Source organism: Dasypus novemcinctus, chromosome 7, assembly GCF_030445035.2.
Source record: "Dasypus novemcinctus isolate mDasNov1 chromosome 7, mDasNov1.1.hap2, whole genome shotgun sequence".
NCBI lineage: Eukaryota > Metazoa > Chordata > Mammalia > Cingulata > Dasypodidae > Dasypus > Dasypus novemcinctus.
Window position 1 is genome coordinate 13,544,153 of NC_080679.1, and position 25,311 is coordinate 13,569,463.

At 42.3% G+C, this 25,311-nt stretch overlaps 1 protein-coding gene across 3 annotated transcripts in view; it reads right to left on the minus strand.

Annotated features, from left to right (window-relative positions):
- Nucleotides 1–25,311, minus strand: part of FBXO36 (F-box protein 36) — a 96,246-nt gene that overhangs the window by 38,753 nt on the left and 32,182 nt on the right. For 2 of the 3 annotated variants that reach the window (XM_058299980.2, XM_058299981.2), the window contains exon 3: nt 6,623–6,731. In XM_058299980.2, the coding sequence (XP_058155963.1) occupies nt 6,623–6,731 (109 nt within the window). Of the gene's footprint in view, nt 1–6,622; nt 6,732–19,595; nt 19,706–25,311 lie in introns of those variants that run through there. The other variant, XM_058299982.2, reaches the window with a different exon arrangement.

The following is a 25,311-nucleotide window of genomic DNA, read 5'->3' on the forward strand; positions in this document are numbered from 1 at the left end:
TAGAACTCACCTTTGTCTCCCATTCCCTAGTAAGTGGGGGACTCAAATAAGTCAGTTGAAATATTTTTTTTTTTGAAGATTTATTTACTTAATCCCCCCCCCTCCCCTGGTTGTCTGTTCTGTGTCTATTTGCTGCGTCTTGTTTCTTTGTCCGCTTCTGTTGTCGTCAGCGGCACAGGAAGTGTGGGCAGCGCCATTCCTGGGCAGGCTGCACTTTCTTTCGCGCTGGGTGGATCTCCTTACGGGGCGCACTCCTTGAGCCTGGGGTTCCCCTACGCGGGGGACACCCCTGCGTGGCACGGCACTCCTTGCGCGCATCAGCACTGCGCATGGGCCAGCTCCACACGGTTCAAGGAGGCCCGGGGTTTGAACCGCAGACCTCCCATGTGGTAGATGGATGCCCTAACCACTGGGCCAAGTCCGTTTCCCAGTTGAAATATATTTTTAAAGCAGTTTTATTGAGATGGATGCACATACCAAACAATCTATTCAAAGTGTGCACGACATGGCTTTTAGTAAAATCACAGTGTTTTGCATTCATCACCACAAAAGAAATTTAGAACAATTTCATTACTCCAAAGAAGAAAAACTCCACAGAAACATATTAATTGAGTCATATACCAGGTACTGCTCTAGGTGGGTGCTAAATACCCATCAGTAAACAAAGTCCGTGCCATAACAGAACTTACATTCTAGTGATGGAGATGGACAATAAACAAACAAGTAAATATACAGCAGATCACATGGCAATAAGTTATGGGAGATATGGTATTCCAGGACAAGGGAGGAGGTTATTTTCTACCCAGCTACCAGGAAAGCACTCTTCAATAAGGTGGTTCCAGTAGACCTTTGAAAGGAGGACAACCAAGGGGATATTAACAGAGGGAATAACAAACGCAAAGGCCTTGACCTAGAAGGCGCATGCTTGGTTTGGTCAAGAAACAGCAGAGAGGCTAGCATGGCTGGAGCAGAGGAGGTAAGAGGAGTTAAGGATTGCCATAAGACAAGGGCTTTTAGCCTACGTGAGCCAGGGAGCCACTGGAGGGTTTGAAGCAGAGAAGCCGTGTGCCTTTGATGTATGCTTTGAAAGACTGATTCTGGCTGGTAGGCTGGGAATAAACTATAGGGAGGGCAAGGACGGGAAGACTTGAGACCAGTTAGGAGGCAATTTCAGTAATCTGGGAGTCAGATGGTGGTTGCTTGGACCAGAAGTGGAGGTGGTAAGAAGTGTTTGGTATTAGTTATATATTGCTAGGCAAGAAATCACTTCAAAATTTACTGGCTTCAAACAACCCACATTTATTAGGGTCAGGAATCCAGGAGTGCCTGAGCCCGGTGGTTCTGGCTTAGGGTCTCTCAGGACATTGCAGTCAGGGTGTCAGCTGGTCTGTATCATCTGAGGCCTTGGCTGAGGCTGGACGTTTCCCTTCCAAGTAAGGCACACCCACAGGCTGTTGGCTGGAGGCCTCAGTTCCTGGCCACATGGGCCTCTCCACAGGGCGCCTGAGTGTCCTCAACTCACGGCTCTGGTTTGCCCCAGAGCAAGTGGTCGAAGAGAGAAAAAGAGGCTACAGGGACTTTTTTTAACCAAATCTTGAAAGCCACAGACCCTACCACTTCTGCCCGGGTGCAGTGTGGGAGACGACCACAAAGAACGTGAATCCTGGATGGGGCAGGATCGCTGGGGGCCATCTCAGAGGCTGCCGCCCCAGCTTGCACTCCAGTTTTGCTGATGGGTTGGAGCTACTGTGTGAGAGAAAGAAAGGAATCAAGCATAGCTTGGGGGCGGGGGGAGGGGGAAGAAACAAAAAAAGCATAGCTTCGGGATTTTGAGCCTGAAGTGTTCTTTTTTCCCCCAGGTGGGGTTGTGGGGGGTAAGTGGTCATCAGGATCTCTTTTGGGGAGTTTTAAGTTTGAGAGCTACTCAAGAGGACATGGCAAGGAGGCAGCTGGAGAAACAGATGTGTGGAGTTCAGGGGGAAGGTCTAGGCTGGAGGCATAAATTTGGGGCTGGTCTGTTTGTGGGTGGCATTTAAAGCCAGAGACTGGACTGGATATCCCAGGGGGTAAGTAGAGACCCATAAGAGGAGAGGCCAAAGCACTGACCTGTGGGCCCAGCATCTAGCATTGGAGAGATGAGGAGGAGTCAACAAAGGACTCTGAGTCTTCCGAAATCTGGGTCACCTTGGGTGCCAATCCGGGCAGAGGAGGAGAGCCGCCCAGCCTTGCTCCTCAGGCCTTTCAGCAGCCCTCATCTCAGCTGCAATATCTTCTTTCACCAACCTCCGGGGAATGGCTCTCTCTCTCAGTTCTCCTACATCACTGGATTCTTCGTGGGAAGAAGGAATCTTGGGAATATGGACAAAGAGGCATTGGGAAAGAATAAACCCAGTCAAGCATCCTATACTGAAGGACACCAACGAACAGTGATTAAGAGTGATTGTGTGCCAGGACTGGTTCTAAGTGCTGTTCCTGTGTTGGGTCATTTAATGGTCACCATGGCCACAGGGAGAAACTATTACAACTCTCAGTTAAGGAGAAGGAAGTTGGCTCGCACAGAAGATGAGTAATCTGTCCCTCATCTCACAGAGTGTTGCTGGCAGCACACACATTCAAACCTGGTCATGGAGAGCCTGCTTCATGCCACGGGGCACAGAGCTGGAGACAGCAGCCCTTTTGAGGGATTTTCCCTAAGAGCAGAAGAGGGAGGAGAGGGTTTGGAGTTTTTCCCTCTCTCCATGCTGTAGGAGGTTGAAAAACTGAGACACGGCGGCCTTACACTTGGCCAGGTTGATCGGTTGGGTATCACAGTGCTGTTCCTGGCGGGAGGCCACTAGGAGGTTCTGAGATGAAAGCTCACAAAACTGCAGTTTAAAAGCCCTCCTGGAGGGGAGCAGATGTAGCTCAAGTGGTTGAGCTTCTGATTCCTAAGTGCGAGGTCTGGGTTCGATCCCTGGCACCTCCTAAAAACAAAAACAAATATAAAACAAACACAAAAAACCCAGCTCTCACTGGGGAGCAGATATGGCTCAGTGGTTGAGTACCTGCTTCCCATGTATGAGGTCCCGGGTTCAATTCCCAGTACCTCCTAAAAAAAAAAGCCTCCTTAGGTACAGTCCTTGAACTATCACTTGACTGACTCCCTCAAGTCTCCCTTTCTTCAACTCTCCCTTTTACCAGGCAGGAGGGGTTTGGGGCCTCAGTACCAAAAGCTCATAAAATGTGGGTTTCATTGCCTATTATTCTGGCATCAGACCCACAGGTGGTTATCTGGAAGCCAATGTGGTCTCCCCATCCCAGGATCTTATCAGTGGGGGTTGGGGCGGTGTTGGAGGTGCCTGGGGCTAGCAGCAGGCAGGTCCTTAAGCTTGTTCTCAGGGAAGCGGACTTGACTCAATGGGTGGAGCGTCTGCCTACCACATGGGAGGTCCAGGGTTCAAACCCAGGGCCTCCTGACTGAGCTGGCCCACCCGCAGCGCTGATGTGGGCAAGGAGTGCCGTGCCACACAGGGGAGCCCCATGCGCAAGGAGTGCGCCCCATAAGGAGAGCCACCCAGCGTGAAAGAAAGTGCAGCCTGCCCAGGAGTGGCGTTGCACACATGGAGAGCTGACGCAGCAGGATGCCACAACAAAAAGAGACACAGATTCCTGGTGCTGCTGACAAGAATAGAAGCGGACACAGAAGAACACACAGTGAATGGACACAGAGAGCAGACAACTGGGGGGAAGGGGTGAGAGAAATAAATAAAAAAATAAATCTTTAAAAAAAAGGCTTGTTCTTAGAAGAAAACATGGTCCCCCAATCTCTTGGGCCCAAATACCCATCTCCCAGCTTGATGTGGAAGTCTACCAGAAAATCATGTGGTCTTGCTCTGGAGTAGGTACTAAAGTGGCTGGAAAATGAAATGGATTCTAATTTGAAAACGAAAGTTTTTTTTTTCCTATAAGTTTATAGTTATGTAGAATCATGTCTATTCCACATTAAATAATTAGGACATGTTTTATTTAATGAAAAGTGAATAGTCTTTTCCCAATATGGTTCCTTTAAAGTCAGTAATGAATTTTATAAATACTTGCTATAAAGGAGTAAATGAAATAAGGTATTATCCAGATGAAGATATTATCAGGAATAAGACTTTATCACTCCCCAGTGTGGGACATGACACCCGGGGATGAGCCTCCCTGGCACCGAGGGATCACTACCAAGTACCAGCTGATGACGTAACTAGAAAATGACCTTAAAGATTCAAGGCGGACCAGCAGAATATCCCTGTCTACATATAATAACAGGAGTTAAAAATGCTGTTTGACCTAAAGTAAGGGGAAAATGGAAAAGACAAATGAGTTCATATGGCTATGAGTTTCTAAAAAAGAGTCTGGAGGTTGTCAGAAGGATTGCTCTTATGCACACCTGAGCAGAGTCTCAGAGACAGATAGAGTAGATACAACCCCAGATACTGGTCCTTTTGAGGGCTAAAGAGACCCACAGGTTCTATGGTCATGATAGATGGGGTTCACTGCCATGCCAGTTGGCTCTTCTTTGGTGCTGGTGTTTCTGTGTGATGGAGCTGGACTCAGATGGGATCTCTTTTCACAAGACTTTCATGCTACTTTACTGGAATTGTAGTTGGTGCTGGGGCTTAAGATATATCTAGGGGATTTGAATCTCTGGACTGACAATATGATAGCCAGGCCCTGAGCCTCAACAGACTTCAGCTCCTACATCCTGATTTATTGGACTTACCCCACTCAGCTAACATGGAGTTGAAGAATGTCAACCACCACACCATGGAGCCTAGAGTGCCTACTACTGAAAGCAGGAGGATTGCATCCAATATCCATGTGGAATCTAAACCCTCTCTTGACATAGATGTGGAATGGACTCAACCAAGCCAAGGTCCACAGGAAGGAGGAATACAGTAAGGATCAGAGTGGACTTAATGATATTCTATTCATGAACTATTGTGGTTAATAATCGAGAAAATGTGGCACTGATGTGGAAAAAGTGGCCATGGTGGCTGCTAGGTGCGGGAAATGGGAGGAAGAGAAGAGATGTGGAGGCATTCTCGGGACTTGGAGTTGTCCTGGGTGGTGCCCCAGGGACAATTGCTGGATGTTGTATGTCCTCCCATGGCCCACTGGATGGAACGTGGGAAAGGGTGGGCTATGGTGTGGAACACGGGACATGGGGTGCAGCGATGCCCGGAGATGTACTCACCAGACGCAATGGATGTGACATGATGATGGGGGAGAGTGTTACTGTGGGGGGAGTGGTGGGGTGGGGGTGGTGGTGGCGAATGGGGACCTCATATTTTTTTCAATGTAACATCTTTTAAAAAAATGAATAAATTGAGTAGAATTTGGAAAAAAAAAAAAAGACTTTATCACTAACTGAAGACCATCAATTTAGACTTCTAAGTATGTAAGGAAACCAAACCAAACCTTCCCTTCTTAACCATTACATGCTATAATGTTAAAAACCAGAATGTTTTAAAGAGTTCATTATCAAAGATCCACCTACAGTTTGCCTTTAAAAATATCATTAAATACATTTGATTTTTCTCCTTGCAATGGTTGAGGTCCTGGAAAGCCATTTGAATCTCATTTGCAAAATGGCAATAATATTTATTTCACTAAGATACTGTAATAGCAAGTGAAAACACATATGTGAATGAACATATTATTAATAACATTGTTAATTTATACCAATAAAATAAGAATCTCAAAGGTACCTTCTAGGCAGAAAATTTTATTATAAAAGAGTTTTTATCAAAGAGTTTAGGTTTCAGAATGGTATTGCGATTATGTTAAAAAGTATCATTTTTTTAGAGGCATGCTACTTGTGATAGCACAGGATAAAATGATTTAACAACTGGGACTTGCTCCAAAATAATCCATTGGGAATAGTGGGTAATAGGTTTTGGTGAGTTTGAGTATTGTTAAGGCTGGGTTATGGATTCATGAGAGTTTGCTAAACCTTCTGTCTTTTTATGTTTGCAATTGTCATATTAAGAAGGATAAAACAAAAGGAAATGGGAGGAAAATTTATATTATTAAATCCAAAGTGCTCTTTGATTAAGACTACTTAATCAAGCAAAGAATGCTATTAAAAGAAATGGTAGAAGTAAAGATCTTCAATGAATGCCAAGATGCATAAGAATTCAAGGATTTGACCATTTAAATGTGTTTTAAATAATCTTTTATTTCTAAACTAAAGGAAATCCATTTTAATTAAATATTATAGCAAAAAAAATTATTCACATAATTTAATCATATTAATGTAATCCATATGTTGACCTGGAATCTTAAACACTCTAAGATTTTTCTCAAAAGAAATTCCATGAGATGTTAACAGCTTTTTTTTTTTTAAGAATTCAATATTCTATTATTTCAAAGTACATGATCATAAAACAATATTTCAAATGATACTTGATGTGGAAAAAGTGGGGAGTGTGGGAGTGGGACATATGAGAATCCCCTATATTTTTTTAATGTAATATTTTGTGTGATCTATGTATTTTTTAAAAATAAAAAATATATTTTAAAAAATGTTGATACTTCTCTTGTAAAATCTATCACTAATCAAATAAGCAATATGTCCATAGTATGTTTGCTTCCTTACCTTGAAGCTGTGAATTCTCGAGGAAGTCTTCATGCGTTTCTTTAGTTTCTCCAGGTTTTGTGGTTCGAAATTCACTCCTCAGAGAGATCTTCCACCATCTAAAGATGACCTGTAATTGAGATTTAAGATAATATGAATTAAAACTCATTTCAATACCAACACTTAGGTTTCGGTCTGGCATCCAACATGGGCTATAATTTTGCAGTGTGACATCACAACAAATTAAAAGTAAAGTCTGTGCCTCAAGGAACATTACTTTAGAGATTTTTTTTAAAAAAAGATTTTATTTTATTTATTTATTTTATTTATTATTTATTAGGGTTGTCTGCTCTCTTGTGTCCTCTTGCATTCTCAGCAACACTGGGAATCTGTCTCTTTTTGTTGCATCATTTTGCTGCGTCAGCTCTCTGTGTGTGCGGTGCCACTCCTGGGCCAGCTGTGCTTTTTTCGCATGGAGCGGCTCAATGTGGGGTGCACTCCTTGTGCATGGGGCTCCCCTATGCGGGGACACCCCTGTGTGGCAGGGCACTCCTTGCATGCATCAGCACTGCGCATGGGCCAGCTCACCACACAGGCCAGGAGGCCCTGGGTTCGAACCGTGGACCTCCCATATGGTAGACGGACACTCTGTCAGTTGAGCCACATCCGCTTCCCTACTTTAGAGATTAGGGTCACAAAATCATAGTGTTGGGAGGAACCTGAAAAATCTGTTATGTCAATAGATGTTAAAATCACCCAGGGGGCCAAGTGGCTGGGGGCCTCCCTCCCACATGGGAGGTCCCGAGTTCAGTTCCCAGTGCCTCCTAAAAAAAAAAAAGACTAGCACACAACGCATGGACACAGAGAGTAGAGAGCGAGTGCAAACAACAGGGGGTGGGAGGGTGGGGCATGGAGAAATAAATAAAAATAAATCTTTAAAAAAAAAATCACCCAGGGAAATTGAGTGTAGCTCAGTGGTTGAGTGCCTGCTTCCCACGTACGAGGTCCCAGTTTCAATTCCTGGTACCTCCAATAAAAAGAAAAAAAAAATCCCCTAGAACAAATGGATATATTTTCTGAAGCTCTCTGAGAGTACAGATTCCATGACATAGAAGCCAATTCCAGAGTAGTGGGCTTGGCTCCCCTCCTCCCTTACCTGCCTACAAGGCAGGCATCCTAAGTGGATGATTTTCTCAAGGGAAGTGACATGGACAGAACCAGGGAAAGCACCATCATTCTTCGACACATGAAATAGTGTCATTACACAGGGCCCTTCTTGGTGAGAGAGCTGTTAAGAGCATTACGGTTTATCCCAAGCAGAGCTGACTTCCATGGTTAGGGGCTGCACTTAAGAGCTATGTGGACCTGACTTGGTGTCAGCTACTGAAGCTTATCTGGCTGATCTCATGTTTTTAAACCTGTACGTAGTTCATGGAGATGACAAAACTGCCACTAGTTTGAAAAAAAGGTGCCAGGGAAAAGATGAGTAAAAGACAGGCAGAGAAACTGGGTGGCTTCCCAGTTTGGCTTCTTGCTACGCTTCCATTACCATGTAAGGTTAAAATACTGTTTGGCTGGATCTGCCCAGGGCAAAATTGTTAAACAGGTGAAACCGGCCCTTGACGCTTCTATTTATAGTTTCCTCTCCCCGACTTCCACCTCTGGGGCTCTGCACAGGTACTGGGTGTGTCCTTTGGGGCCACTGCCCTGGCCTCCACCAGCTCCCTGCCCCTTCTTCCGGGGGCGTCTGGGAACCTCCCAGCCTTTTTACTGCCCAGTCTCCTTGTGTCGCCTCAGCCCTTTCCCCTGACCTGCAGGCCCAGGGCCTCAGCCAGCTTCCTCTCCTGCCAGGGCTGCCACCCCCTACCCTAACAGCTCCCAACCTCTAATCCCTTCCTCCTGCCCAGAGAGAAGAGAAAAAAAACATATGGGTAAATCACCAATTGCCTTAATCTTGCAAAATTGTGGTAGCTGGCCTCAAGATCCTTATTCCTTCCAGAAAAACTCGTCACTTCATTGCTTTTTTTTTTCCCCTCACATGAGGCTCACCAAAACTGTCCTCTCCTAAACATCTTTCTGCCCCATCTCCCTGGGCAGGCATTTTTCTCTGCACTTCAATTTTCCTATTACATGAAGGTGGTAAAAATCCCTTTTCCCAGGACTGGTGTGGATAAAAAGAGAGACACTTATGGAAAAGCACCAACCAAGCTCAGTGCTGGAGCCTCCACCAAGGTCAGTGCCACCTCTGCTTGGACCTCTCCCTCCCCCACCCCCAGCCCATCTGGTCTCCTGTCAGGGTCACTGTGCCTGGCGAGAACCAGGGCCTAGATACTGGGGTCTCCAGAGGAGACAAACCAGGCCTTCACGGGTCACAGGGTCTTAAGCCCAAAGAAGTGACCCTAAGCAAAGCTATTTCAGGCTGGCCAGAGCGGGGCAGGGATAAGGGGGTGCAGGGGGAGGCAGGTGAGCAGGAAGAGGAATGGGTAGGAAATCCCATATCTGATTGGGAGTTGGCTTTTAGATAGCATTCAAATGAGTTCAAATTTGGCATTATGTACTCCATTGCTCTCCATTTCCCATTTACACTTTTAGAGTAATTAATTTCAATATCATCTATAAGACATTTTCATATGGCTAAACAGCACCACCATTCTCCCACTTGCCTGAGTCAAAAACAATGCTACCACATCACATCTCTTCCTTGGAGTTGTCCCGGGTGGTGCTGCAGGGACAGTTACCGGACATTGTATGTCCTCCCATGGCCCACTGGGTGGACTGTGGGAGAGTGTGGGCTATGGTGTGGACCACTGACCATGAGGTGCAGTGGTGCTCAGAGATGTATTCACCAAGTGCAATGAATGTCTCATGATGATGGAGGAGGATGTTGTTATGGGGGGAGGAGTGGGGTGAGGGGGGGTGGGGGGTATATGGGGACCTCATATTTTTTTAATGTAACATTGAAAAAATAAAGACAAAAAATTTTTTAAAATTTTACATTAAAAAAAACAACAAAGCTACCTCTTTTCCTCACACTCCTGATAGCAAGCCTGGGGGCTCTACCTTCGAATGCAGCCACTCCCCACCTTCTCCACCGCCACCATCCCAGTCCAAGTCACCACCACCTTCAATATGGACAAGTGCATTATTTGAGCTGCTCACCTCAAGCCTCGCCTGAGAGGAAGACCTCTTCAACAGAGAATCTCTTTATCATCACAAGAGTCCAACTAGTTAGTTAGGCATCATTAAGCTATAATTTACAGAGGGTAACTTGCCCAAGGTCACATAGTTAATATTCTGCAGAGCTGGGATTCAAAGGAGGCCGCCTGAAAGTAATGCTCAGGCTCTTTATGCCACGGTCATCAAGATGTGTTAGCACTAAGTGGTAAGTCAGAAATAGTTTAGTCCCTCCGCTGCAGCTCATTCAGACAAGCAAAGCGCTTCAGAGAGGCTAAACCGGCAGCCGCGGTCTCCTTGCCCAGGTGTTGCACCACAATGGAAGCGAGCCTCGGAGAGAATTCTGCCCCAAGAAGAACATTTATTAACCAGCAGGCACCAAAGAGGCCACAGTGGCGTTCCCGGAAGCGCAGTGGAGTCCCCACTTGCTGTCCACGTTGGCACTCTGCAAGAACCCTTGCTGCTAAGTTTCTCCACGGCAGCGCCCCGTATTACAAGGACAACCAGCGACCGCTCCAGCCGGATGGAGCCACAAAATCCTTGGTCAAGCCGGGAACTTGGGGAACGGTGCTTAGGCCAGGGCGCTACACTGAAAGTGTTAGCTTGTCAAGGTTACTTCTTATGCTGTAAAAAGAGACAGGGGCACTTGCTTGCACGATCTTATTTGACAGTGTCATAGCTTGCACACTTTTCATTCCATCAATGAAAAATTATTGCTGATACTCCTCATGCTGATTAATGAACCCTCTGAGGTATTGAAAGTAATTACAAAGAATATAACACTTGCCCAAGGAAACATGGCTAGTTAGGCCCAGTATCCAACCTCTCACTTCTAACTCAGAAACACAGCGTTCCTTGGGAGGCATCTAAAGCAGCCTTCACCCGACAACCCATCAGGTCACAACTACAGAGCAACACACCGAAAACTAATATGCAGAACCACAATTTCTCCTCGTCAAGACTTAGTTGTATTCAATATACTTCTAATTAAAACAAATTTTTATGTCTGATATTTTCTACCACTTACTGTTTCTCACATTGGAAAACAAATTTTTAATTGGTAGAACCTGATATTGGTGAGGACAAGGAAAAATGGAAGCCCTCATAAATCACTGAGAGAAGTATAAACTGGCTTCACAATACCAATTAAAACCCTTAAAGGCACTCATGTCTTTTGACCCAGATATTTTACTTTTAAGAATTTATCCACGGGAAACGGACTTGGCCCAGTGGTTAGGGTGTCCGTCTACCACATGGGAGGTCCAATGTTCAAACCCCGGGCCTCCTTGAACCATGTGGAGCTGGCCCATGCGCAGTGCTGATGTGTGCAAGGAGTGCCCTGCCACACAGGGGTGTCCCCGCGTAGGGGAGACCCACGCGCAAGGAGTGCACCTGTAAAGAGAGTCGCCCAGCGCGAAAGAGAGTGCAGCCTGCCCAGGAATGGCGCCGCCCACACTTCCTGTGCCGCTGATGACAACAGAAGTGGACAAAGAAACAAGACGCAGCAAATAAGACACAGAGAACAGACTCCCGGGGGAGGCGGGGGGAGTTAAATAAATAAATAAATCTTTAAAAAGAAAAAAAAAAGAATTTATCCTAAGGAATTTGAGAGATGTGTGCAAAGTTTTTTTTTTCTTTTTTTCCCCCTTAATATAAAGATGTTTAGCACAGGTAAATTATGATCATGAAAAATCACTATCAACCTACTGGGAAACGAACTTGGCCCAGTGGTTAGGGCGTCCGTCTACCACATGGGAGGTCCGCGGTTCAAACCCCGGGCCTCCTTGACCCGTGTGGAGCTGGCCCATGTGCAGTGCTGATGCACGCAAGAAGGGCCCTGACCATGCAGGGGTGGCCCCGCATAGGGGAGCCCCACGCACAAGGAGTGTGCCCTGTAAGGAGAGCTGCCCAGCGAGAAAGGAAGTGCAGCCTGCCCAGGAATGGTGCCGCACACATGGAGAGCTGACATGAGATGATGCAACAAAAAGAAACACAGATTCCTGTGCCGCTGACAACAACAGAAGTGGACAAAGAAACAAGACGCAGCAAATAGACACAGAGAACAGACAACGGGGGGGGGAGGGGAGAGAAATAAATAATCTTAAAAAAAAAGTATCAATCTACAGATCCGATCACAGGGGATTATTTAAATAATAATTATTTATATGATAGAATACTTTATATGATGGAATACTCTGTAGCTGATGAAATGATCTGTGGAAAAATAATAATTTGGAAAATGTTAATGATTGTATTTAAAAGACTCAAGAGTATGCACCATTGATCCAAAAGTTGAGAGGAAAATATTCATATATGCTTAGGAAAAAGACTAGAAGGCGATAGACCAAGATTAGTGTAAGCCACCTAGGTGATCATTTTAGTTTTTTTCTATTTTTTAGTGTTTTCTAAACTTTTCACAGTGAATATATATCATTTTTATAAACAGAGGGAAAAAAAGCACAATTTTTTTTTTTTAGAAAACTTTCCAAAACCAAAGGTTAACACAAATAATAAAGACTTTCTTAGATATATTAATCAGGTTGAAACAAATGAGAGAAAAAAAAAGGCTTCTTTAGTTGTGTTCACACACACACACAAAGGTCTAAAACACATTATTTGAACTCAAATTACATTTTTACTGAATTTCCCATTTTTACGCCACATAAGCAAAGCGATGAAAAGGAGCAATAGTGTGGCACTAAATGGAGGTTTCACATGACAGATGCAGTTGGAAGTGAGCTTAGCTAAGATTTATCACCCAAATACTTGAGAATCGGGTGTTAAATATTATGGCATTAGTTTATTTAAGTTCATATATACTTATAAGGGTATTGTCACATATTTCATCTCGATTTAGAAAACCTTACAATCTATAAACACTCTTTTAAACATCTTTTAATTATGGAATATGACTGCAGGAAAAGCCACAGAAGAGCTTCCCACCCTTTTTGTGGGATGGTTTACATCTGGATGGAACACAAGCCTGACTGTACTCTCTCCCAGTTTCCTTGATCCAGGAGCGATTTCGTGAACATATTAGTGTGTTCAGTCTGAGCAAGGCGTGACCTCAGCAGTGCAGCCACCGGGCAGGGTCAGCCTCAGCTCTTTCAGAGGCTCATACCCTCTCCAGCCTCGTTTCATGGAATACTCACCATTATGTGGTTGCTTGGTAGAGAAATCATGTCATGGGTGGTGGAATTCTTTAAACATTTAATTTATATTTAGCACATTTGGAGACCTCTTGTAGAATTTCCAGGAATTCTTTTTAATAAACTCGAACATTGAGCTTACTTTTGCAAGAGGAGACCGAGATTTCTCACTAATCCCCCTGGTATTTCTTCTGCACACATTTCTAAGGCAGGCTGATGAGGCCTGGCCATTTGTCCAGTGAAGGTACCTAAAGCGCACCTCCTCTGGAAAACAGCCCAAGGGGCAGCTCGTAATGGGGTGGGGGTGCACCTCAGTGTTTGGGTATATATGCAAACTCCAGGAAACTGATTTGCCCACTGCTACCCCAGCTGAGACTCTTGCCACTAGGACAAAGAGCAGAAAGACTGAAGCTAACTGATGGATTGGGCTTTAATAAGCCCTGCTCTCCACCGTTTACCCTGAGCAAATCATTTCATCTCTTTCGGCCTCAGTTTCTTCATCTCTAAAGTGGGAATAATAACGATGTCAACTTTTGGACAGCTTTTGGAGAGATGGCATGAGATGACCTCCGAGTACCCAACATGTCACCAGACACAGGTCCTTCCCGCTCTCCACTGCCTCTTTGCTCACCTACCACTCGGTCCTTCATCTTCCAACAGCAAACTTGGCCCCAAATACCAGTGGTTCTGAACCATATCTGTTTACCTCATCAACTAACAATATTCAACAGGAATGCTACTCGATCGAGGTCTGCTTTCTTAATCCTATTCTTCATAGCTCCTTGTCTGTACTTTGCACTCAGACCTGATATTAGATTTTTCTCATCATCGGTGATGGTTAAGAATTGCATACTCTTTGCTATCAATATTTCCCCAGCAGTGTAAGGAAGAGTCATCTATATATCCAGTTCATAAACCAAGTTGCTCATGAAGGAACAGAGTGACTTGCCAGATACCACACACGAATGGACTGTATGAAGCATGGGACTGTAACACAGGGAATCTAGTGGTGGAAGATGGACAGCCTGCTCCCAGACTTCTTTTATGCACAAATGAAATGCATTTCTAACTTATTTAGGCCAATGTTACTTCCATTCACCATTATTAGCAGCCAAACATAATTCCTACCCAACACATCCCTTTAGGGAGGAAATGGAATAAGACTAAATTAGTGAGCAGAAACCTTGTAGCAGACCTAGTGATGATGCCCAAGGATAGTGGCTATTAGTGTTTTGGGGACAGTACCCCAAATGTCCTTTAGGAAATTATCCCTAGCTTCCCAATTGTAGACATGGTCATTTGTTGGGGATGGATCCCATCCTAGCCCCCTCTCAGTTCAAGTGGGAGGTCTTTAGGCCAAACACTGCATCCCATCCTTCTAGGCTCATGACAGGTTCAAGGCCAACAAATGGAAACATTTCTTGGGACCCTCTCACCTTCTCTATTTGTGGAAGCTAAGGGTGAGGTGCACCCTCTTTCCTATGAAGGTGTAAGAACTGGGACTCCAGCAGCTATTTTGTAACCACCTGGAGGGAAGAGTTGGGAATTGCCAGAGCAGAGTATGGGAGAGAGGGGAGGGCAAAAGGGTGGGGAGACAGGGTGGAGCTGGAGGATGAAGCCAGCACTACAGACGCAGAGAAGAAAGGAAACGGGGAAGTAGTGGCATTGTATGGGCTGATGGCTCAAGCCTCATCTGAAGTTAGCCCTACCTTGGAGTTTTTAGCTATATTAGCTATACCTGCTCATAAATTCCCATTTTTGTTTTAAGCTCTGTTTTCTGTCATTGGAGATATTAACAGTAATAACCAATAAACCATCCACAGACACTGCCTAGTGGAGAGTTTCAACTGCAGTAACTGAGATATTATGGTTTCCTTGGAAAAACTATCCCTATAGTAACTCAGCATAAAAAGTGTTGAACGTCTTTTCATGTGTTCATTTGCCACCTGTTTACCCTCTTGAGAGAAATGTCTCCATTTGTGTACTACCCATTTCTAATTGGATTTTTAAATATACTTTAAATACTACAAGTCCTTTATAGAACATGTCATTTGCAAATATTTTCCCACAGCATCTCTTAACAGGGTCTTTGCAAAGCAAAAGTTTTCATGAACTCGAATTTATCATTTTTTTTCTTTTATGGATTGTGCTTTTGGTGCCAACTCTAAGAACTCTTTTTTTCTAGACCTAGATCCTGAAAGTTTTCCTCCTATCTTTTTCCTAAAAGTTATAGAGTTTCATCTTTCACATTTAAGTCTGTGATCCATTGTGAGTAAGTTTTGTATAAGGTTGTATAAGGCTAAGGTTGAAGTTCTTTTTTCCACTTTTTTTTTTTGCCTGTAGCTGTCCAATTGCTCTAGCACCATTTGCTGAAAAGGCTCTTTTCTCAATTGAATTGCTTTTGCACTTTGTCAAAAATCAGTTGGAAATATTTGTGTGAGTCTATTTCTGGACTCTCTGTTCTGTTCCACTGATCTGTTTATCCCTCCACAAAGACCACACAGTTTCGATAACTGTAGCTATATCATAAATCTAGTGTGATTTCTCCCACTTTATTCTTTTCAAAGCTGTTTTAGCTATTCTAGTGCCTTCGGAGTGAGATTTTCTGTCATTTAACCAACTTTGCTTTTTTAAATGCCTTCCAAATTCTCACAAGTGCTTACCTGCAAGGACAAACTGTCTAGGCAAAGCTGGTACATGTGTCCAACCTAGCTGTATTTATCACTGTAAATTAAGATGCTGGCATTCTGTATTTGGGTTCACACATATGTCTGTACATGAACTTAAAGAACACATTCACAGGAGAGGAGCTTCTTTTCCACATAAGGAAAACCTCAGCAAATAGGCACTCACCATGATGGGCATACACTCAGAATACTGCCAGTCCCATAGTATTTAGGATCATAACCCTCTTAATCCAAATTTTACATGTATAATCCCTTTTCATGAATTTAGAAAATATGTTAAAGTTTATTAATTTTCTCACATTTATTCTTTAATGTACCATGCAGTCTTTATTTATTGAACAAATGTTTATTAAGCACCTACTGTATTTTATGCATTATGCCTCTTGTCCTTCTGTTACTTTTGGCTTATTTTTCTGGGAGATTTTCTCAATTTTATTGTCCAACTTTTCTACTGAATATTTCATTTTCTTTTATATTTTTCCTTTCTATGAGGTCTTTTTTATTTCCTGGATGTTCTTTTTTATTGTATGCTGTTCTTGTTTCATGAATGTAGTATCTTTTATCTTTCTGAGGATTATAGATGGGCTTTTTGTTTTGTTTAAGTGCCTGTACATTGTTTTTGTTTTCTCCAAGATTACATTCCCTGGTTGTTGTTGTTGATTTGTTTTGGCTTTTCTTGAAAGTCTGTAGATTCTTGCTGTCCATTTCCATTTAGGAGCAGGGCACTAAGATGACTGGTAGCTCCGGGCAGATGAGTGAGGCTTGTCCAGAAGAGGACTTTACTACAAGATGATCTGCTGGAGCTTTTTGGCTGGAGGATCCTAACAATTACTATCTTGAGATCTCTTCTCTTTGGTTGGTCTGATTCTCCAGAGAAGAATCTTCTAGTTTTCTGCCTAGACAATATAAGCCTGGCTGCCTGAAGGTAGATTTTCACTTAATCACACAATTTTCATGACTTAATGTCCCTGTCCTCAATTATGCCTGGGTACCCCAGGCCCTAGTCTCCTAAGCTTACCCTTCCAGGAACCAACTCTTTAGTCTTCTGCTGTGGGATGGAATAAAGCAGGTGCTAGTTGTATAGAGGAGGAGACAAAGAAGAAGATGGTTCTAACTATTTCTTTTTTCTTTTTTTGGGAGTACCAGGGATTAGACTCAGGACCTCATACATGGGAGGCAGGTGCTTGACCGCTGAGCTACACCCGCTCCCTGCTATTTCTTAAACAGAATTGCAATCAATTCTGTTTTCAGCCCCTTCACCTCTACTTTCAAAGGAACCTGTTTCCACCCATTCCTGAGCTGCTCAGAGGTTGTGGAGTGCAAATCTGACTGCTTCTTGACTTCTACACTACTAGTTTAGATTTCAGCATTCTCAGGGCTGCTATACCAGCCACCACTAGGCCATCTGCTTTCTATTTTGTCTTGTGTAACTGCATTACTATTGTCACACTTCCCATTCTCTTCCTCTTTCTTGTTTCGTACCTTAGAAAAAACCCTGTAACTGTTTTATTGTGTTATTAAAGAGAAGCAAGGTAGATGATATTTCTTCAACTAAAAGCTGTACTTTGTGTATTCTTAAGATATTTTAAGGGAAGCAGATGTGGTTCAACTGATAGAGCATCCGCCTGCCATATAGGAGGTCCAGGGTTCAAACCCAGGGCATCCTGGCCCATGTGGTAGGCTGGCCCACAGCCAGTGCTGCCATGCACAAGGAGTGCCATGCCACATAGGGAAGCCCTATGTGAAAGGAATGTGCCCTGCAAGGAGAGTCACACCGCGTGATGAGAGCACAGCCTGCCCAGGAGTGGCACTGCACACACAGAGAGCTGATGCAGCAAGATGACGCAGCAAAAAGAGACACAGATTCCTGGTGCCACTGACAAGAATACAAGTGGACAAAGAGAGCAGACAATGGGGGCGGGGTATGAAGGGGAAGAGAAATAAAGTAAATCCTTACAAAAAGACATTTTAGGTACTATAGAGTATAGAGAGAAGCAGATGTAGCTCAAATTGTTGAGCGCCTGCTTCCCATGTACAAAGTGCCGGGTTCAATCCCTGGTACCTCCTAAAAACAAAACGAACAAACAAACAAATGAAAAAACCAACTCTCATCAGGGAGTGGATGTAGCTGAGTGGTTGAGTGCCTGCTTCCCAAGTACAAGGTACTGGGTTCAGTCGCTTGTACCTCCTAAAATAAAAAATAAATAATAAAGTACTGTAGAGAATCTGCATACTATATTTGTCATTTAAGTTTATTTATTTTTTAAAGATTTATTTATTTATATTAATTTATTCCCCCCTTGCAGCTTGTTTTTTGCTGTCTGTTCTCTGTGTCCATTCACTGCACATTTTTTTCTGTGTCTGCTTGTCTCCCTTTGTTGTGTCATCTTGCTGCGTCAGCTCTCTGCAGCGCAAGGGCCATCAGCTCTCTGTGGCGCGCAGGCCAGCTTGCTTTTACAAGGAGGCCCTGGGACGCGAATCCAGGGCCTCCCATATGGTAGATGGGAGCCCAGCTGATTGAGCCACAGCCACTTCCTTAATTTAAATACATAGGATAATACACATAATTAAGTTGATAGTCAATGTTTAAACTTGAGAATATCTGTTTTTCAATTCATAATGATTTTAAGATGCTTAAAGTTTAAAAATTTGGAACTTTTAAAATACTTGGTTTGATTCTGTTTCTTAGATTTGTAGTTATGCCTCTAAATTTTGGAAATGCTTGAGAAAATCAAATATATTAAGTTTGTAATTATAGACTGAATGCTTAAGAGAATTCAATAAAGTCTGTAAATGGTATTTAAATTTAAGAGAATTTAGTTTGTCAGATTTAAAAATTTTATGGGTTTAATTTATAATGTTCAAGATAATTTGATTAAATTGGTAAACTGCTTAGATGGTTAAGGGATTTTAATCTCTCAAATGTAAAGCTAATTAAACATTAATCAAAGAATAATGAAAATAATGTTTTTAATTTTAAAACAAAATTACTTGATTTATAACTAAATTTAATAGGTTTTTAAGTTGTTTTTGAAGGATTAAAGAAACACAGGTTTTTAATTTGTAACTTTAATTGAATATTAGTTACAAACAAAAATAATGGTAAAACAGAACTTCTCAAATCAGATAAAAATGATTGATTTAGGAATAAATGATTTGGGGACGACAGGGGTGGCCATTTGGAAAAAGAAAATTGATTAATGCCTCACATTAAGGTGAAGTCCAAAAAGATCAAAAGATCTACATGTTAAAAAAAAAAAAAAAAAAAGAGACCATACAAGTACAAGAGAAGAAAAAACTGGCCAAGTTCCCTTTATTACCCTCTGTATCTCAAAATCCAGAAGGTATAAAAGAGAAGATTGATAAATTCAACTCTATAAATATGAATATAAAACATTTCTGCATGGTAAAGTTCTAGAAGATTCTATATGCAAAGGCTTAGAGTAGGTTTTTTCATAATAGCCCCAAATTGGAAACTACCAAAATACTCATCAAGTAGAATAATGGATATGTAGCACATCTTTACCAGGACAGTGCTCAGCAAAAACAGAACTACTGATATATACAACAACATGGTTAATCTCAGAATCATTATGAACGAAGTAAAATATAAAAGATTATATTCAGTATATTTCCATTTAGGACTAGAAAAGCCAAAATAGAGTTCAGATCAGTGGTAGGCAGGGGTTACAGCTAGAGGAGGGGATTGACCTCAAATAGGATACATCTATAAACCTCACATTAAAAACAAAGTCAAAAGAAAAACGATAGACTGGGGGAAACATCTGCAATTAATAGCACAGACAAAGGGCAAATCTCCCTAAAGAGTTCATTAGAAATAGTGGGAAAACCAACAACTTAATGGGAAAATATGCAAGAGCTGTGAACACAGAGTTCATAGAAATGAAGTACACATGGTCTGTAAACAGTCGAAGAGATGCTCAATTTCACTCAGAATAATAGAAAAACATATTAAACACATACCAAGATATTTCTCATCTAGGCAGACTGGCAAAAATGCAAAGGATTGAAAACACACTCTGTTGGCAAGAATGTGGGGATACAGGCACTGTTGCTGTAGGACGAAACCTAGGGAGGGAAATTTAGCATGATTTAATAGAATCACAGATGCTTTCATCCTTTGACCCACCCAGCCATTCCACTCATAGGAATCTGTCCTACAGGTATACCAGCACACACATGAATGACAGATGACATGTGTAGAAGGCTCTTCTTTGAGGTGTTATTGGCAAAACCTAAAGGTGAAAAAATAACCTGGGTCCAGCAACTGGGGACTGGCTGAATAAACTTTGGTCCGAACACCAAGGACTCCTGTGCAGCTATACACTGTCCTAAAAAAAAGGATCAGGAAGATCTCTCTCTACTTGATGTGGAGTGACTTCCTGGATATATTGTGAAGTGAATCTCCCCACTGGAATATAAACCCCATGAAGGTGGGAGTATTTGTCTGTTTTGCTAACTGCTATTATCCCATGCATCTAGAAGATGCAGAGTCAGTAACACAGTGGGAATTTAAAAAAAAATTTTTTTTGAACTGAATTAAGAATTACTTGCTCATATTGTGTTGGTGAGTATGTTTTCTTTTTGGCTTATCTTTTTTCTTAATAATTTACAAAAGCTCATTTTATATTAGTATTTGTAATTCTTTGTTTGATATAGGTGTCTAGCCTTTGCCTACTGACATTGTTTAATCTGCAGATGATTTTTGGGAAATTTAATATTTTTTTCTATACTTGAATCATGAAATTTTTTTCTTTATAGTTTCTGAGTTCTTGCGTTAAGAAGGCCTCCCATACTCAAAGGTTATTCTTATGCTATTCTAAATTATACTCCTAATATTTAAGATCAATATAATCTACTGTGTCAATAAATTAAAGGGAAACTATCCAAAAATGATGGGAACATTTACTAGACTTTCTTAATATAAAGTCTAAATAAAACAGAAATAGAATGAAACTACCTAAATATGATAAAATCATTTTATACACCCATACTCTTGTATGTGTACAAACCCATACATCCTGTAAACATCATATTCAATGGTAAAATTCTGAAGCCTTGACATATATAAATCAGGAACAAGACCACTGTTATTCATTACTACTTTGGGCTTTCCAAGTAGTACAATTAGATAAGAAAAGCATGGGAAAGAGGAGAGATTTTTATTTACAGATGTGATTACTATAATCTATTTACAAAAATAAAGTCTTTCTTTATGACATATATATGTCATATGTATGTGTGTATATACATATGCTATATATATATACACACACATACATACGATATATATATATATTTTTAGGAGGTACTGAGGATTGAACCTGGTACCTCATACATGTGAAGCAGGCACTCAACCACTGAGCTACACCTGTTCTATGACATATATTTTAAATATAAGCAGTTGGAAATTGATATAGGAAGAAATATACTCCATATATTATAATCCAAAACTAAAACTAACAATAAATAACAAAAAGGGGTATAGAACCTAATTTAAAAACTATTCAATTTTATTGACAGACCTAAAACGAATACATGTACAAATTGAGAGACATCTCATGTTCCTAGATTGGAATTTTTAATTTCACTTAAAAAATCACCTCTTTCCAAATTAATATATAAACCTAAAGCAACACCAATTAGAATTCAGTCCTATTGTAAAGAGAACAAAATAATTTTAAATTCATATAGTAAAACAAATGAGTAAGAAGTGCCAGGAAAATCTATTCATACTACAAATGAGTACTACAGCATTTGTGTATAACAAATCTATCCACAGAACAGAATCAAGTTCAGAAGTAGCTTCAGGTGTATATGGGGAACTAATATATGGTAAAGGTGTTATTTTTAGTTGTGAGGAAAAAGATAACTTATTAATAAATAGTATTGGCATGATGCACCATCCATTTAGAAAAAATAAACTGAAACCCGTACCCTCCTCTCACATTCAAAACCGAATTCTACGTGGATTAATATGATACATGTAAAAAAATAGGCCTCTAAGATGTTAGAAAAAATGTACTTCTTTTATAATGATAAAAAAATAATACCACTTTTATTTTAGAAAAAGGTTTTACCAAACCTACCACACATGAATGTACATGCTTTTAATACTATCCTTATTCTCCGGCTAGCATCACAGTCAGAATTTTAGAGTTGACTGATTAGAAGCTGTTATTTCAACTTGTTAATTCACTACAGAGCTGGTAGTTTATTAGTTTTGCTTCCTCTTCTAGGATCTTGAGAAGGTACCTTTCAGCAATATTCTTTCTAGAAACTTCTATTTCAGTAAATTAAATTGGAGGTCCTACAGAAGTCATGATTTCTGTTCTTTTTTTCCTTACCATGTGTAGCAGTTTGATATGGTTATGATTCTAAAAATATATATTGGATTATGTTTGTAATCTGATCTAGACCTGGGCCTGACTGAGTTATGATTAGGGCTTTACTTCGGCCATGTCATTAGGGCACTGACACCCTGCCCCTTGGTGGGTGGGGACTCACATATAAAAGGCATGGCAAAGCACAGAGCTGAGGGGTTTTAATATTGGAGTTTTGATGTTGGAGTTTAATGCTGAAGTCTTAAGCTGGAGCTCCGGGAAAAGAGACAGAGCTGTTCGCCTGATAGTCTACAGCTGACCTTGTGGAGAGAGGCAAAGCCTAGAGAGCCTCATAGTCTACAGCTGACCTTGTGGAGGAACCAGAGGAGCTGAGCCCAGAGGAGCCCAGGAAGCCTGAGCCCTCGCAGACGTCGGCAGCCATCTTGCTCCAAACAGACTTTGGTGAGGGAAGTAACTTATGCTTTATGGCCTGGTATCTGTAAGCTCCTACCCCAAATCAATACTTTATAACGCCCAGCGGATTTTTGGCATTTTGCATCAGCACCCCTTTGGCTGACTAATAGACCATGTGTGGCAGTTTGAAATTATTTATGAATCAAGAAAGAGAAAGATCATGTTTGTAAAGGAATCTGTTCCTCTGGGTGTGATACCCTTTGACTGTATTAAATTCAATGAGGGGTCTCCGATTAAGTTTACTTGATAAAATCAATTGAGGGCTTCTGTTTGGGCTAAGTCGGTAAGTTGTAACTCAGGTTGAGTCCCCGCCCCCTTGGTGGGCAGATATAAATGGACACTCACTCAAGAAGACACCCGGGAAGACAGAGGGCGCTCTCATTTTTGATCCGGGGGTCCCAGGAAGAGAAATGAGCCATTTGCCTGATAGTTTGTTGCTGACCTTGGGACAAGAGCCGAGACGGATACAAGAAGCCCTGAGAGACGGGCCCTGTGCCAGCCCACAGCTGGGCCTGGGAAGAAGCTGGGCCCACGGAGCCTCAAGAGGAAGAGGAAGCCCAGGAAGGTGCGACCAAGCAGAGACCAGACACCATCTTGCTTCAACGCGAGATGGCAAATGACTTTGATGAGAAAGCAACCTTGAATTGGATTTTTTAGAGCCTTGTAACTGTAAGCTTTTACACCAAATAAATACCCTTCATAAAAGTCAACAGAGTTCTGGTACTTTCCATCAGCAGCCCTTTGGCTGACTAATACAGCATGCATAAAGACTTGGATGTTTACAACACAGACACAAAATGAGGCAGATTTTCTGATAGCAAGTAAAAATTTACACAAGATTTTGCACAGGGAAAGGAGGAAAAGTAAGAAAACTGGAAATACCTATGGTAAAAGTCTTGCCAAAGGAAAATGAGGACAAAATCCAATCTTGTTCCTTAAGATTGGGGAGGCGGTGGAGAAGCCACAAGCAGCAGAGGGTAAAATGTGACTATCGTCTCAATGGGGATGGGGACGTCACTGGCTGACTGCTCCCACAGTGTGAACGGTCGAACGCGGCTTTGACAGTGCCTGAGCTTTGGACTCTGAGGGAGATTCTAGCTCAAGGACTTATTAGCTGGGTGAACTTGGCAGGTCTCATCATCTCAGTTCCCACAACTGTAAAAGAGATAGTAATACCTCTCTCGTAATGTTCTGAAGTAGTAAGAACATGTAAACATGATCAGCATAGTTCCAGATAAATGTTTTTCTTCCTTTTCCATGAACTTTGCTAAAATTTGTTCATATGGCAGGTTGAGAATACAGGTGTAGTTCTCTAAGTGTGCAGTGAGACACATGGATCCACTGTTGCAGATACAGTTGGAGAACTTGATGAAACCCACCAATTTTCTAAGTCCAAGACTGTGGGACCATTACTGAACTTGTAGAAGGTCAGCGTGAGCTAGTGCCACACTAGTCACTAACACACATACTCTGAAGAGGCCTGACCACACAGCAGTTAAGTGTGCCTGCCAGACGGAAATGCTAAAAGTCTCCAGGAAACTCAGAGGGCTCTACAAACAGTAAGAGCAAACCAACAAAAGCTCTGAACACAGATTCAAGTGGGCTTTTGTGTGTGTGTGCGCGCATTAGTTCAAACTTGTTTTCTGGAACACAGCTGAGATCAAATTAATATAATCTGGAATGCTCCCTCCAACACCTCCCCAGCACAGGCAGGACAAGGGACTCAGCAGGTATGCAGGCCTCCGTGGCTGCAGCTCTCCTTCACGGGTGCACCTTGGGATGCACCTGACCCTAAACCTGCAAGTTTCTTCTTCACAACATTATTATTTGCAACCTGAAAGTGTCTATGGTGGAAAGTAGAAATTTAGTTGTGAAAATTTTACTTTAGAAATTTCCCCCAAGTTTCTCTGGGGTCCAGCTTACTTTTATTTATTTCTTTCTCTCCCCTCCCTCCCCCCAGTCCCCCCCCCCACCCCCCAGTTGTCAGCTCTCTGTGTCCATTCGCTGTGCATTCTTCTGTGTCTGCTTGTATCCTTGCCAGGGGCACCAGGAATCTGTGTCTCCCTCTGTTGCATCATCTTGCTGCGTCAGCTCTCCATGTGTGTGGCGCCACTCCTGGGCAGGCTGCACTTTTTTCATGCAGGGCAGCTCTCCTTAGGGGGCATACTCCTTGCATATGGGTCTCTCCTATGCAGGGGACACCCCTGTATGGCAGGGCACTCCTTGTGCGCATCAGCACTGCGTGTGGGCCAGCTTCACCACATGGGTCAGGAGGCCCTGGGTTTGAACGCTGGACTTTCTATGTGGTAGGCAGATGCTCTGTCCATTGAGCCAAATCTGCTTCCCCCAGCTTACTCTTAGCTGCATGCCCTTATCCCCTTGGCAGACCCATCTGATTGGAAAACTGACAGTTTATCTCCTTTATTATTATTATTTTTAAGGAAGCTTTAGATTACATAAACGTTACATTGAAAATTCAGGGGATTCCCATATACCTCACCCCTCCCCCTTCCCCACTTTCCCCCATTAACAACATCTTTCATCATCAGTGTGGTACCTTTGTTGCAACTGATGAACACATATTGAAGCACTGTACTAAGTGTGGTCTATAGTTGACATTATGTTTTACACTCTAAACCACAGGACAGTTTCTCTCTTAATAAGGCAAACGTGTGATTTCAGAGACACAATTTCTCTCACCCTTTCTCTCTCTCTCTCTTCTTTCTCATTCTTCCCTTTTAATACTGGAAGCTAGGTTCTTCCTCTGGCAACTGCCCCATTCCCTAACTCTGCTCCCTTCAAATCCAACCTGAGGGAATGTCCTATCACTCATTAAAGGATCCTTCACAATTTTCTGTCTTTGTTCAGGCTCTCTCAACATG